Raw genomic sequence first — 14806 nt, 5'->3', positions numbered from 1 at the left:
AAGCATCTTAAAAAATATTTCAATGTTGATAAAATTGGTCATTTTATAGTATGAATCACAAAATAACGCCTTTCCCTAGGAGTATTTTCCCACGACAGAGAAAACTATACGAACTGCAAGTGATGAAAATATTTGACAACATCAGAACGTAGGTATATACAAAAGTGCTAAAGCTGGATCTCACGATAAATCTATGAAGTGCTGCACGTCACGAAAAAATACAATAATGTGTAACGAAATGTTTCCAAATATCCTTACTTTCGTTTTGAATTGAATAATATAATGTTTTGGTTTAGGTGTCACTTTAATGTGATTTCGTACGACCCTTTTGTTGTTCCTAATGAGTTTATGCTATAAATAACACAATGAAATTAGAGGGAGCATTGATTCATTTTTTCTTCAATTAATCGGAGTTACTCACTTCTGCGTCTGGAATTTTTTCAGAATCTGATTTATCATCGTCTTCGTTTTCTAGTTCCATATGTTCTTCGGTGGTCTGTGGCATAAGTTGAAGCTCTTCTTTCGACTTGAACTCCAATGATAGGATATATAGAGGAAACAGTAATCCTAATATCACCTGTAATTTGATAACGTCTACATTTTGAACATTATTTTCTCAGTAATAAGAGAGAAGAGTTTTGTGAATTCTGAAGGTAATGAATTAATCTTAAAATTATTTATCATTATTTCTAGATTACCTTGAGGTTGGTGTTTTTCCTGGTTCTCAACCCTCCCATCCACAAGTCGGCTAATATTATCTGCGAACATGGGTGCGCAAGAAGCGCTCTATGATTTGCGGCAACAGCCAAACTCAAACAAGTTTGCCCTGACCAATTTTGCAGTTCGCAGGTTAAAAGTTGTTGAGTTTGATCATCGTCTTGTCGGTAGCAGTAATCTAGTACTTCAAGAGCTGAAACCGAAGAATTTCTCCATAAGGAATTTTCATCAACAAGATTTTTATTAGCATTCAACTTGGTAGTACATGAATGAATAAGGCGTCTACCAGAGCGAATCTTATTCTTCCATCCCTTTATCGATAATCTGGTATTACCTCCATGGAATAAACGTTTAGTTTAAGAGTATTCTGCTATCCTACGCAGTGTCATTAAGCAAATTTATAAAAAGATGTTGAAAACATTTCAGAGTTAACTTTTCAGTAGGCTCAAAATACAGATTTTTTTTGAATAGTTATAAAGTTCCACAGGATTAGGTTGCAACAAGTTCAAATCTATGGAAACCTGAGTTTCCTAAGCGCAAGACAAATCTGGGGCTCCCATTGTTTCGACTTATAACCCTTTTCTAAAATGAAATTTTGAACGCATGAACGCCCTGTAAATCAGAACCTATAATGCCACCCATAGTGTGACCATAATTCGATTATTCTATAAAAACCTACAAAAAAAACATTTATAATATTTTGATAACCGATTTCATAAAACATATCAGCAGTGGTACCACGATCAATCTAAAATCTATACACAACTTATCGATGTCGGCAATCTAATGTAACAAAATTGCTCATAGAGAGCAAAACTTATCACCTGTGGTACAAATTTTCATCTACCCGACCTGAAGGTAGGATGAAGGAAATTGATTACTGTTGAGTAGTGCGATTTTGGTACTATACTGCTCATGCACATTGCTTTATTGAGAACTATGCAAATATACCGTCAAACGGGGTGAAGTGGATCAAAAATCGAGAATAAGATTCAAAGTATCAGTACGAGCGGGCTGGCGTTTATAGTATAGATTCTATGATCCTTTTGCTCTCGATTGGCCTATTTACCAAAATTTTTGGCTGCACAGTTTTTGAAATTTTTTTGGTTGAAGTGCAATCCACTTCACCTCGTACTTTGGGGTGAAGTGGATCACATTTTAAAAATCAATGGATATTCACTTTAACTATACGAGGGTGGAAGTGGATCAGAAAAAAAAATCTATTTTGAGTCCTAAGACCAACAGATGTTGTGAAATCAGAAGTACGACATTGAAAAACTAAAAAATTAAATTATTCTTTCTGTGTGAAACTAAACATGTTTTGTTTCAAAACAAAATACAATAAACAACGAAAATAAATCTCTAACGAACATAAAATTTCTTTTGAATGAAGGCATTGGCGCAGCTAGGGAAGTGGGCAAGTCCCCCCCAAAGATACAAACAATTCAAATTTTTTTCTAGTACGAACATTGAACGATCGTTCGGTGTAAAGCCCCCCCGCCCAAACAAAATCTTGGCTGCGCCACTGAATGAAGGTAGAGATTCAATTCTCTCTTCTTTCGCTTCCAGAGTAAAGATTTGCCGGCCACGTGTAACTTGCTTCAGGTGGATTTTGCGAATTATTTGGTGCCTTTTCTCAAGAGCTATATATGCATGCGGATATACTAAAAGGGTATTTTTGCGACATTGTCCAACATGGTCAAACATGACTGAATCATTGGTGATCGACTTCCCCCCTCATTTTTGAGTGATGTAACAAATAATTTTTTTCCTAAAGAACTGTGGTGGTACATTTGATTTCGAAATGGGGAACATAATTCCAACTAGTTTATACGTAACTTGTAAAAGTTTAGGTGAGAATAACTATCGTAGTTATTGCCAAATATATAATTGAAGTTGAACAATTGAAAAACTGTTCATTCGAGAGAGTACGAACATATTTTTTTGTGAGAAAACTAACCATCCAGAATTGTAACCAAGGCACGAGTTAGCAATCTTAGGAGGTAACAGTAGACACAGAGTTTTTTTCGCGGCCATTTAGGGTCTTGTCTATGAGTTACGCGATAAAATATGCGGGAAAACACGGTTGATCCACTTCACCCCACTATATCCACCCCGTTTGACGGTAGCATCTTATAGTTTAATTTTTCGAGAAATGGCGCAAATAACAAAAGAACTACTGGAGATACCTGTAGGTAAAGTTAAAAAAATGAACCTAAAAAGAGAAATACATCAGAATATCAAAAAATCAATAATAAGGCTGACCTTGATTCGACCTCGAAGGTGACCTTGAGATTGACATTCGACTCCCTCAAAATAGGTTTATAAATAAATTACTTCATTACGAATTTCGAAATGAATCAGGCACTTCACCAAAAGGTAAACGGTCGCACAAGGTATATCTGTATACAAGATGCCTTTTTCAATTATTCATGCCCGGAACCTACGAAGATGTAGGTAAGGTTCAATAGTACCGAACTGATGAGTTCGGTACTGTTGTACTTTGTGCTATTTGATGAAATAGCACACTCAGGCAGGAAAGGTTTTCCTTTTTGAGCATTTCGCCTGTATAAACAAGACTTAACATAAAATGACTAGGTGTTATATGACGAACAACACCAAAATATTAAATTTTAATGATCTTTTTTGCACTTTATGCTACATTTTGTCTTTCAGTGAATATTTTTATAATTGATAAATTCAGATTTTTTTTGCTCCTTCTCCTCTGGTCCAGAAAAGACCTGATCCTATAGATCGCTAATTAAATTTTGGTTTTTTTGAATGTTGAAGAAATAAAAGGTTTTATTATAATTCTTCTTTAGGTAAGGTTACATAGATGGGAGACTTATGTTTATTAACTTGTGCTAAGACATAGTACACTGGGTTCGAACCACTATCTATTAGTGAGATTTAGAAACAGATCTTTAATTTGAAGCAGATGGTTGAAGGAATTACATTGTGGACTGCTGAAGCCTTCTCAGTTGATTATCTTTACTAACGAGGTACTGATTATGCGAATTGATTAATAATTTTTATATGAAAAGGCATATTTTCAGATGTTATAGAAAAGAAGAGGTAATGCATCGAATTATTTCCGAAAATGCCACAAGGGAATAAATTCTATCTAGATAGCAGCTGGTTATTTTGCATTATCGGATATTCGGATGAACTATTTGTTTTGTCCTGTTCATTGGAGTTCGAACAAAACGATTAATCAAATGGAATCCATAATTAGCTTTCACGCTATGAATTAGCACCAGGTGTGGGTTCGCATGACGATCGCGATTATGAAATCTAGCAAAGTTTATTGCAACAATTAATGTAATTCTAGATATCGGCATAGGAATGTTTCAATTTTGTAATCGACAAAATGATATATTTCCAAAATAATTGAAAGGAGAAATTGGACTCCCACCTCGAACTGAATGCGTCACATTAGATAAAAAAGAATTCACCATCCTTTAAACTATTTGTTCACTAAAAAAAAACAAGATTTCAAAGTGATTGTTAAGTTAATTCATTCTGATACAACTGTTGATGAAAATTATTCCAAGAAAAATGAGGATCAACGGTAAGACGAAGACGAGTGCTTTTGTGTCATTGTCTTTATAAATCAAAACGATGCCCTGTTTTGTGTTGTCCTGATGGCTTGACGTAAAAACGGCTGAACTTCGTGGAATGTTTAAGTGGAAGAAAAATTCAACAAAATTGCCTGGGAAACTGGGCAACTCAAGAAAACAAGACAAAATTAAAATTTCGAACGCAAGAGTGAGTTGGGTAGTCTGCCCTCCATGGACAAGTGATTGACAATTGACAAATGAATTGAATGAACTAAACGATCTTAATATTGTTTTAACCTTCTCAAAGTTCAGCATTTTGTGTATCAAATTTCGTTCAAAAATATTCAGCGCTACACTGTACTGATGATGGACAATGTTCCCGAAACCGTTCTAAGTTGTGCTTGGATGTTTCGACTTATCGATTTCCTACGCTCGTTCATGAGTAGCTAGCGTTATTCGTTCTTCGGAATCGTTGGTTCCATTAATTTGGTTTATGAGTTAATTGCTTATTGTGTTTCTGAGTGATTAGTGGTTAGTAGGTATAATAATTTTAAGTATTACATGTATACATCGCGATTGTGCTAGCACCTTTCTATCACTTTAAACTGAAAGTTTTGTGAGTTACATTCAAGTTGAAACAAATTAATCTTCTGAAATTTTCAGTGCGATTTGCATTCGCAATGGAAATGAATATGTATATCGCTCTTGAGTGTGGGCAGCATCAATCTCGAAAATTCATGCTTTTCACACGGTAGATTGTATGTATAGCCTGTTCCTATGTTGACAAACCCCCAATTCATTTGTTTATGTAACAGACTGATCGAAAAATGTTGTTTACAAAGGAGAACCGCATAGAAAAAGTCGATGTTCATTTCAAATTAACACAATATTATATAAATATAAGCGAATAAAAAGTTGATAATAAAAAACTATTTAACTTAATTTTTTCTCATTTCTCATTTTACTTCCAATTACTTAATTATCCCATTCATCCCTCGCTATGGCAAGACAACGTCTGCTGGGTCAGCTAGTTCAAAATAAAAACATGAAGCGGTCATTACTGAAGTACTGAACTCCCTTAATTCATTGCTTGATTCCCAAAAAATTCCCATTTTGTGTTTTATATTCAATGCCACTTATGTGTGCAATATCACATATTTAACTTTATTTGTATGAAAATATCATTACATATATTGATGTTATATTCAAGAAACAATTGCAAGAATGATAAAATATAACGATAACAATGAGAATAGAGAATTAACTTACCAATGTTCTCGAACTCCTTCCCGTAACTGCGTAACTCCTCATAGACCTCTGTTTCCATGTCATCTTCTGCAGCTTCATGTGCCATGGCTTTAAAAAGTTTACATGCTACTAAAGCTTTCGCCAGTGCCTCTTCACCGTGTTGCCACATCAGAAGAGCCATTTTGTGTCTTTTCATCAACACAGCCCAAATCTGAAAACAATCAGGCTGATTAGAATAGTCAAAAGAGGAGGTGTGGGCAGTTTTGCCGTAAAGAATTTTTGGCTGCCCCATCAAAAAAAAAAAAACCAGATACAAATAATTCCTTGGCTGAAGAAATACGTTCGCTGGATCGTGGTTATTTGAGAAAATTCAACTACCCTCCAACCCTCCGTAGAAGGTGCACAACAAACTCCTCAATTATTGGGTATTTAAAGAAAAAGATGGCCTGTTCGAGCAATTTTCTACAAAACAGAAACTACCGAATTATGTCCAATACTTTTCACTCATTCTGTATATTCAAAATTAAAACGGCTCTTCACGAAAACAAAACGTTATCGCTACAGGCTTGCATATCTCGTAAACGAAAGCGGGCACCGCAGTGCCTCTAAATTTACCATGAAGAAAATCCTATAATCCTTGCGGTCTCCATGTTTGTGAAACACCAGTGCGGAAAGTATGGTGTATACTTAAACTTCCCGGTTTAATTATTAAGTATACTGAAAGAGTAGTTGAGGAAATTGGAGCGTGAATCTTATCGCTATGAAATGAATTTCGATATACCTCGGAAAAGCGCTTCGCTCAGATTCTGTTCAGCTTGGTGCAAGCCTGAGCTATCTTTTTTATTTTAAATTTTGAACCGTGTTCTCATTCGTGTCAATGAAATACGTGTTTGCTGACAACGATGGCGCTTTTCGGAGGTGTGTCTTTAGAAGCATACTGATCGTATTATGATTCACCGAGTGGTATTGAAGAGGCGCCTTGATTTGTAAGGAAAATTGAAACTAATCGAAACTCACTAATAAGCCCAAGTTTGCTGACAGGTTTGGCTATGAATCAACAAGATTTGAACTTTGACGAATGTGAGAAGTGCGTGGGAACTGTGGCCAGATGCAATACATATTTTGAAATAAATGAATTCAACATCATAGCGGGCGTCAATTCAATGATAGTTCGAAACCCTTTAGAAGGAAGGGGGTACAGAATAATTCAAAGTCAGTCTCTTTTTGTGAGAGAACGTACAACTTATCCAAAACTAAAAATCGCTTATGTAAACGTTTTAATGGAAAAGAAATCTTCATATCTGCTCCAAATTTTTCCTATATATACATATATGTTTCGACCCTCACAAAAATTGGGTCATCTTCCGGCATCTGCAGATATGAAGATTTATTTTCCATTATCTAATACCTCCAATGAATAAGATCGATAACAGATTCGAAACTTTTGAGATAGCGGGGATATCACACCCCGAAGTTGAATGAAATTCAATTTCAGAAATTAACAAATGAAGTGGTGAGATCAGATGACAAGGAAGATTTTCTCCATAGATTTCGAACATTCAACATGGAGAAGAATATATTCAGAATATATTCTGATTCTAATATTGCTTACCCTTTTATTTCAATTCATGAACCGAGAAGCCTATTTTTTATATTCAATATGGCGGATTAAATTTTTCGTTTTCAACTTGACTTTGACATGATAATTTCATATAACGCTGTCAGCTGGTTCATTGACAAACTTCAGAATTCGATTAAGTGCTCGAGAATTTCTGCACGGGAACTCTTTCAGCAGAATTCAATTAGGGAGAATGCGAGCCTTCCCTGGTCCTATAAAAGTTGGATTATTGATGTGCAAGCTATGCCATCCGGTGTGGCACGTTGAGCGTAAAAATTTAGGGTCGCACCTCATACGTCACTTTCACTCCATCACCTAGTGGTTGACAGAATTGAGAGAAAAGGTTTTGAATATAAACAACTCGGCAAACAAGGAAACCCACCAGTGAATTTTTGAGATCCAGACGCGGCGCTCATTTTGAGGGAGTAAATAAAGATATTTTGAAAATCTTTTCTTGTGGTGTGTGAAGGGTGTTCAAAAGCACAATTTAAAATTATTGTCATATACAGGACTATATACAGGGTCTTCGAAAACAAAGATAAAGACCAAAAGTACACTCTTCTAAATGTAACACTCTGTATTTGAACTCAAAAATGGAATGGAAGCTCAAATTATGATGATTTTCTTCAGATCACTTTATACCTTAGAAGGACCATTTACGAGATAATGGCGAAAATGGTTTATTAGTTTTGAATTGAAAATCGAAAATTGCTCAGAAACTATCAGGTTTAGATGTAGAAAAATTTTATGGAGATAGTCTTAATTTTTACGTTCAACGAGATATACAAATACCGGGTGTGCCATTTGAAATAAGAAAGTTTTCGACGATTATTTGTAGTTGATGTTTGAGAATTAATTATGATCACTCTGTATATCCAAGAATTGAAATTTTTTTTTATATGTAGGAGTAGCCAACTTGTCTACTCGAAAAAATTATGTCTGTATCGCTGGCATAACTAGTTTCTTCATTAATTGCTATTTAAAAACTCCATATTTTCGATTTTTCGTCATTATCTAGTGAAAGGTGCTTCTGAGCTATAAAGTAATCTGAAGAAACTCATCATAACTTGAGCTTGCCATTCCATTTTTGACGTCAAATATAGGGTGTTACATTTAAAAAAGTGCAACTTTGGTCTATATCTTTGTTTACAAACACCCTGTATATATGACAATAATTTTAAATTGTGCTTTCGGACATCCTACACACACCAAATAAAAGATTTTATAAATATCTTCATTAACTACCTTAAAATGAGCGCCGAATCTGGGATGGGCCACCCGGTATTATTGAATTATACAGGGTGGTCCAACGAGAACAACAACTCCATTTTCCGACTTTAAGGTGAATATGTGGAAAATCGCTCGGATCCGTCAATTTCTGATTCGAGGGGGAACAACTTTTCCACTTTTTTCATCCCCGTAATTTAAACCACCAAACGGGCGTGATTTTGAAGAGGTATGAGGGGTGCCGCGATAACAAATTTGGAAGATCGTATCTGACTCGCTTCAAAATATCTCAAATTTATCTCAAGATTATTATTCGTATCCGGCACATTTCAAAGGTATTTAGTTGTTATGTTCTTAATTTTTTGTGCAAAAAAGTATTGATTTTTGTCCAAAAAAGTAGCCGGACAATATTTTTGATTTACCTAAGTCTATCGTGAATTTTTAAGAACGTTTCAAGTCTGTCAAAGCGATTGTAAATTGGTAGTAGAATTAAAATGGTGTATTCCGTAGAAAAAAGAGTGGTAATGATTGATGATGACTCTGCGCAAATACAAGCGGTTTTATTTAACGAACGATATCCTGAAAAAAATGTATCCGCTGCTTACGTTGTGGAACTGCCAAAGGGTATAGCCGGGTTTATATGGAAAATCTGCCTCTGCGACTTTTTCGATTTAAACACAGGGGATAGATTTGACATTAAACAAAAATAATTCACCCCGATTTTCAGCTGTTTATCTCCAACGGTTTCCGAAATTTTCGAAAAAAAACTGTTTTTTCAATAAAATTTTTTTTCGACTAAAATTCAAAATTGGTTGATGGTGATTTTTTTTATCGTTTTCAGTAGTAAGAGTGATGAGGGAAACATTTCATTATGACCCTTAGTTGAAAATCTTATTTTTGCGAGCAGATATAAAATAATAATATATTTTTTTTTATGTTACTTGAAAGTGTCCACCACGAAACTTTGTCAGAAAATGTCTTTCGTAGTTATCTAACCTCAAGAAATTTTTCATTTTTTTTAATTGGTGGAACATAATAGAAAAAAATAAAAACTATTTTTTTTTCAAAATACTATGTTTCATGCATAGAAACACTTATGATGCGAACAAAATATGTAGAAAACTATTTTTCAACTGAGAATACATATTTCATTTAATAATAAAAATTTAATATAATACCAAATTCATTTATTTTATTGATACAATAATCATGAATCCATCATAAACTAGATAATAAGTTGCTTCCTAAAGCACCTTTTTTTTTCGGGTTTCTCGATTTTTACACAACGAATTTGGAGCAAGACTGGATTCTGATGTTGATCTTTCTGAAAGAGTTGTGGCTGCAATGAAATCGAAAAAAGATTATGATAATACGTTGGCGTTGGAGGTAAAAATAAATCGTTGGGTGAGACAAAAAGTTCTGTTCAGTACGATCTCTTCAAATGATTTGACAAATTTTCCTGAATTAACGGAACAAGAATTGAAGATTTTTTTCACGGGATCATATCAAATGTCTCAAGCTGTTTCTTACTTAGCTGAGTTAATAGATGAAGACGAAACAATAACACTGCAATACGTAAACACAACACCAAATATTATCAAACTACAAGTGAGGTCTCGGCATATTGAGTCAAAATCTTACCATTGTTTTGTTGATAATGAGCCAGAAAAGAATGAGATTTCTGGAATAAGGCGATATTGTTGTGATTGTGCTAATGGTAGACGTAATGTAGGGTGCTGTTCTCATATTTCAGCTATAATATATTTTCTTCATTACGTTCTATATTTGGCAAAAAGAGTAAAACCTGCTGAAATAATGTTTCGTCTCTTTGTAAATGAAAAAGTTGATGCTGTTGTTAATGAAGACAGTGACGAAGACTAACCGATATTTATAGCAGTCTTCAATATTTCGAATGTGAACCTATATTTTTTGCATAGAAAATTTTTTATCGCCAATTTTTTGATGTCTTCCAATTTTCGAATGATGGATTCATGATTATTGTATCAATAAAATAAAGGGACATTTTCTGACAAAGTTTAGTGGTGGACACTTTTAAGTAACATAAAAAAAAAATATATTATTATTTTATATCTGCTCTCAAAAATAAGATTTTCAACTGAGAGTCATAATGAAATGTCTTCCTTATCACTCTTACTACTGATAACGATAAAAAAAATTACCATCAACCAATTCTGAATTTTAGTCGAAAAAAAAAATTGGAAATCTGGGAAAGAATAGAGTATCACCTCCTATAAACATTGCTCCCGACGTATTTAACAAACATTTTTCCACAGTGCCGGAGACAATTAGAACACGGCTTGCCTCATCGCAGATGGAGTTCGGTCAATCATTTAAGAAGAGGGTTCCACACAACTTAGAATTTGTATTCCGCGAGGTGGGATTCATTGAGGTGCGTGAAGCAGTGAAGAGCTTGAGGAATAGCAAATCCACGGATTATTATGACCTTTCGGTGCAGATAATTAAAGCTAATATTAGCTCAATCATTATGCCGTTAACTAAACTGATTAATAAATGTCTACTGACAGGAAAATTCCCAAATTGCTTAAAAATCTCTAAAGTGATCCCAGTTCATAAAAAAGGAGATCGTAAGGATAAAAACAACTATCGTCCCATTTCAATTGTACCGGTGTTCTCCAAGATTCTTGAAAAAGTAATCGCAGGCCAGATAGTAAGCTACTTTGAACAGAATAACTTGTTCTCAGAAAATCAGTTTGGATACCGAAAAGGCAGAAGTACGGTCGATGCTATTATTCACTTCATTGACTTTACTGTCGATTGTTTTGAGCAAGGTGAAAATTGCTTGGGATCATTCGTTGACTTGTCAAAAGCCTTCGACTGTGTCGATCGGAATAAGCTGCTTTTTAAACTGGAGAGATACGGATTCAATTCCACAGCCCTAAATTTGATCGATTCATTTTTGAGCGATCGTAGGCAAGCGGTTTACGTGGATAACATGTATTCGGATACGACAGACTTGACCCTTGGGCTGGCACAGGGATCAAATTTGGGACCTGTACTTTTCATAATATACATTAACGATCTGCCCGAATATGTACCTGAAGTAAAGACAACCCAATTTGTGGATGATACAACATTTGAGGTTAGATCACGTGACCTCGAAGACTTGGCCGAGAAAGCGCAGGTGGCTCTGTCGGGAGCTCTGGAATGGTTTACAGCAAATGGTCTCAGTATGAATGAAGATAAGACACAATCTCTGACCCTGAGTTTGAGAAAGAGATGTGATGTAGACAATGACAGCACGGTTAGGTTCCTGGGAGTGTATCTGGACGCTTCACTTACCTGGAGTACCCATGTTGATGAGCTGACATCCAGTCTGAGTAGAAATATATTTGCCCTGAGGGTTCTTTCCTGTTCGCTGTCCGAGAAAACACTTAGATTGGTCTACTTTGCTCTCGTGGAGAGTAAACTGAGGTATGCTGTCATACTTTGGGGCAACTGTGCTCGACGCGAATCAGTCTTCAGATTGCAGAGACGTGCGATAAGGATTTTGGGAGGATTGAGTTATAGGGAGAACTGCAAGCAAGTTTTCGAAAAGTTGAGAATTTTAACTTTTCCATCAATCTTTATTCTAGAAAACTTACTTTACATCCACGGCAGTGACAAGCATTATCCTTTGCAATCCGACGTACACGAATATGACACAAGAAATAAATCCCTAATCAGAAAAAATTTCTTGAGACTGAAAAAATCCCAAAGCAACCCGGAGTATTGTGCAGCGTCGTTATATAATAGACTGCCTGCCGAGCTGAGAAACCTTTCACATGTCAGGTTTAAAAAGCAAATTAAGGAAATATTGTTGGACAATGTTTTTTATTCGATTGATGAGTTCAATTCGTTCTGGAAGTCATGAGATTGTAAACTTTGTTTATCTTATTTGTTAAGTTTCAATTTGTCACGTCCTGTCGTTTTTTACAATAAGTGTGTATATTTTATATAAAACTGTGTCGATGTTGATGTTTACCTGACTTGTGGAAACAATTTTTACAATTGTAGATACACCAATAAACCATTCATTCATTCATTCATTCTTTCCTACCCCATAATCACTGGCCAAATTTATTTAGCACTATTTATCCAGCCCTCGTGAAAGTATTGGAGAATGCAGACGACCATCAAACGATCATTTTTCAACAAGATGGCGCACCATCTCATTTCTTCCAACCGGTGCATCAGTTCTTAGATGAAGATTTTCGTCAAGCTTGGATTGGAAAAGGGAGGCATATTGAGTGGCCACCTATATCACTGGACTTTTTTCTATGGGGTCACCAAGAAATCCAGCTACCCAGCTTGAGTCACTGGATGATTTTCGACCTCGGATCATTAATGAATGCCGTCAAATTATACCAGAAATCTTGAGTAATGTACATGAACATTTTCATTTTCAACAAAACTCATATTACTGCATGGAAGTGAAATGATGTCCATTTCCAGCATTTAATACACTAATCATAAAAGTAAGTAGTCTTTCACTATTTTACCTGTCATGGAAATCTCAAAGTGAAATTTCAGGATATTTCAGATAGTATTCGATAACATCCGAGCGATTTTCCACATTTTCATTTTCAAGCCGGAAAATCGAGGTGTAAAGTTTTCATTGGACCACACTGTAAAGCAATTCACATGGTGTGACTATTCGAATTATTTGAAGGTATTTAAATGCAAATGCAAAATACTAATTTTGATTCTGCATTTTAAATACCCACTTCCTTCGAAATGCTTGTCCTATTTTATTTGAAATACCTATGTAGTTATTTTTTATGAGCATTTTGTACAACCAAATGTTCCTTTGGATTTTATGATTATGTGGCTTATCGTACCCAACTTATATTTCTTTCATATAGAGATTTGAATCTTCAGTAAGTTTCAAATAGGAGTTTCTAAGGACAATAATGCAACATAAGCAATTTTTTCAATTAGTTTATATTCCAATTTCAAAATATCTACATCATTGATTGATTTTTTAATGTACTGGTTCTTCTAGGTACCAATGTGGAACATCTACCTCTCAGATGCACTTTAAAGATATTGTTTGATTTTAATAAAAAGCGAACCACTCACTTCCAATATGACTTACCGCCACTATGTGCGTTTTTCGTTCTGCATCCCCACAGTCATATACAGGGAGTCTGTAAACAAATGCGGAAGACTGATGATGATGATTCCTCCATGAAAATGATTGTAGTTTCTATAATTTTTTTCGAAATCGACCTCCTTTCCAAGATACAGCCTTTGGAAGGCGATGGCGAATTGACAGTTTTCTTAATTTTTTTTACGGGTTCCAAAAAATACTGAGTCATAAAATTATACATAATATGAAGCACAAGTAGATGGTACTCACACAATTTTTTTAGATCTCATAACTTTATTATCAGGGGCTGAAAATAACAACCCTTTTTGATTTTCCTTCAAAAATTTTTTTCGTATGATAGATTTTCGAAAAATTAAATTCTTTTATGGTTTCCCATTCAATTCTGGAGGAAAAAAGTCTCTTGAAAAATTTCGATACAGTCGATATTTTTCTCGGAATAAATAAAAACTTACAAGCAGTTCTAATCACTGTTCTTTCCATCTCATCATAGTGTTCCATAGAATGACTACCTCCCGCTAAAATACATGTTTTTATTTTCAACCTCTAATAATAAAGTTATGAGATCTAAAAAAATTGTGTGAGTAAGATGTACTTAGTGCTTCATATTATGTATAGTTTTAGGACTCAGTATTTATTAGAACCCGTAAAAAAAATTTATAACTGTCAACTCGTCATCGCGTTCCAAAGGCTGTACCTTGGAAGGGAGGTCGATTTCGAAAAAAATTTATAGGAACTACCCCTGCTTATTTTCATCGAGGAATCATCTCCCTAAGTCCTTCGCATTTGTTTACAGACATCCTGTTTATTCGACTATTCAGAATCACGTAATGAAATGAATTTTCCATTGATAACTTGAAAGCATCATTAAGCATCCGAATATTTAGTCGAATATTGGATTATATATGAATTAAGTCGACTGACTTATACAGGTGACCTATCTTGAATGATCCACTGAAATAACTCCTTGGGAAGAGCCTGGATCGAATATTGTTTCGACCAGGAATGCAAACATTGGTTCTGACCATGGAGTTTATTTCAAGGTCGAGTAGATTTTTCGAATAGGTAATATAAATTTTTCTCTGCAGAATATTAAACTTAATGAAAAACTAAAAATATTTCGTGTTTGTAGTTTTTTCCATAAAATGAATTTCTCTAGAGATAACTGGGAAGTAGGAAGATTCAGGATCAAAATTTAAGTTTCCTAATCTTCAGGGGGACATCGAATGCAGATATTTAACCTGAGCTAGTTTTCTGAATTTTTTTCAATCACACACCGCTATACTAAAATCTCACTGCAAGCAGAGT

General features: G+C 34.8%; 1 protein-coding gene across 12 annotated transcripts in view; it reads right to left on the bottom strand.

Moving 5' to 3' along the window:
• LOC123308048 (transient receptor potential cation channel trpm) overlaps positions 1–14806 on the bottom strand; it is a 285453-nt gene that overhangs the window by 34885 nt on the left and 235762 nt on the right. For 10 of the 12 annotated variants that reach the window (XM_044890584.1, XM_044890574.1, XM_044890579.1 and 7 more), the window contains 4 exons: positions 5547–5736; positions 699–910; positions 422–577; positions 259–351 (listed from right to left, as the gene is read on the bottom strand). In XM_044890584.1, the coding sequence (XP_044746519.1) occupies positions 259–351; positions 422–577; positions 699–910; positions 5547–5736 (651 nt within the window). The remainder of the gene's footprint in view (positions 1–258; positions 352–421; positions 578–698; positions 911–5546; positions 5737–14806) is intronic. The other 2 variants (XM_044890580.1, XM_044890583.1) reach the window with 1 other exon arrangement.

The sequence above is a fragment of the Coccinella septempunctata genome, chromosome 2 (assembly GCF_907165205.1).
Source record: "Coccinella septempunctata chromosome 2, icCocSept1.1, whole genome shotgun sequence".
Taxonomy (NCBI): Eukaryota; Metazoa; Arthropoda; class Insecta; order Coleoptera; family Coccinellidae; genus Coccinella; species Coccinella septempunctata.
The sequence above is the reverse complement of the archived record's forward strand: the minus strand, read 5'-3'. Positions and strand labels throughout refer to the sequence as shown.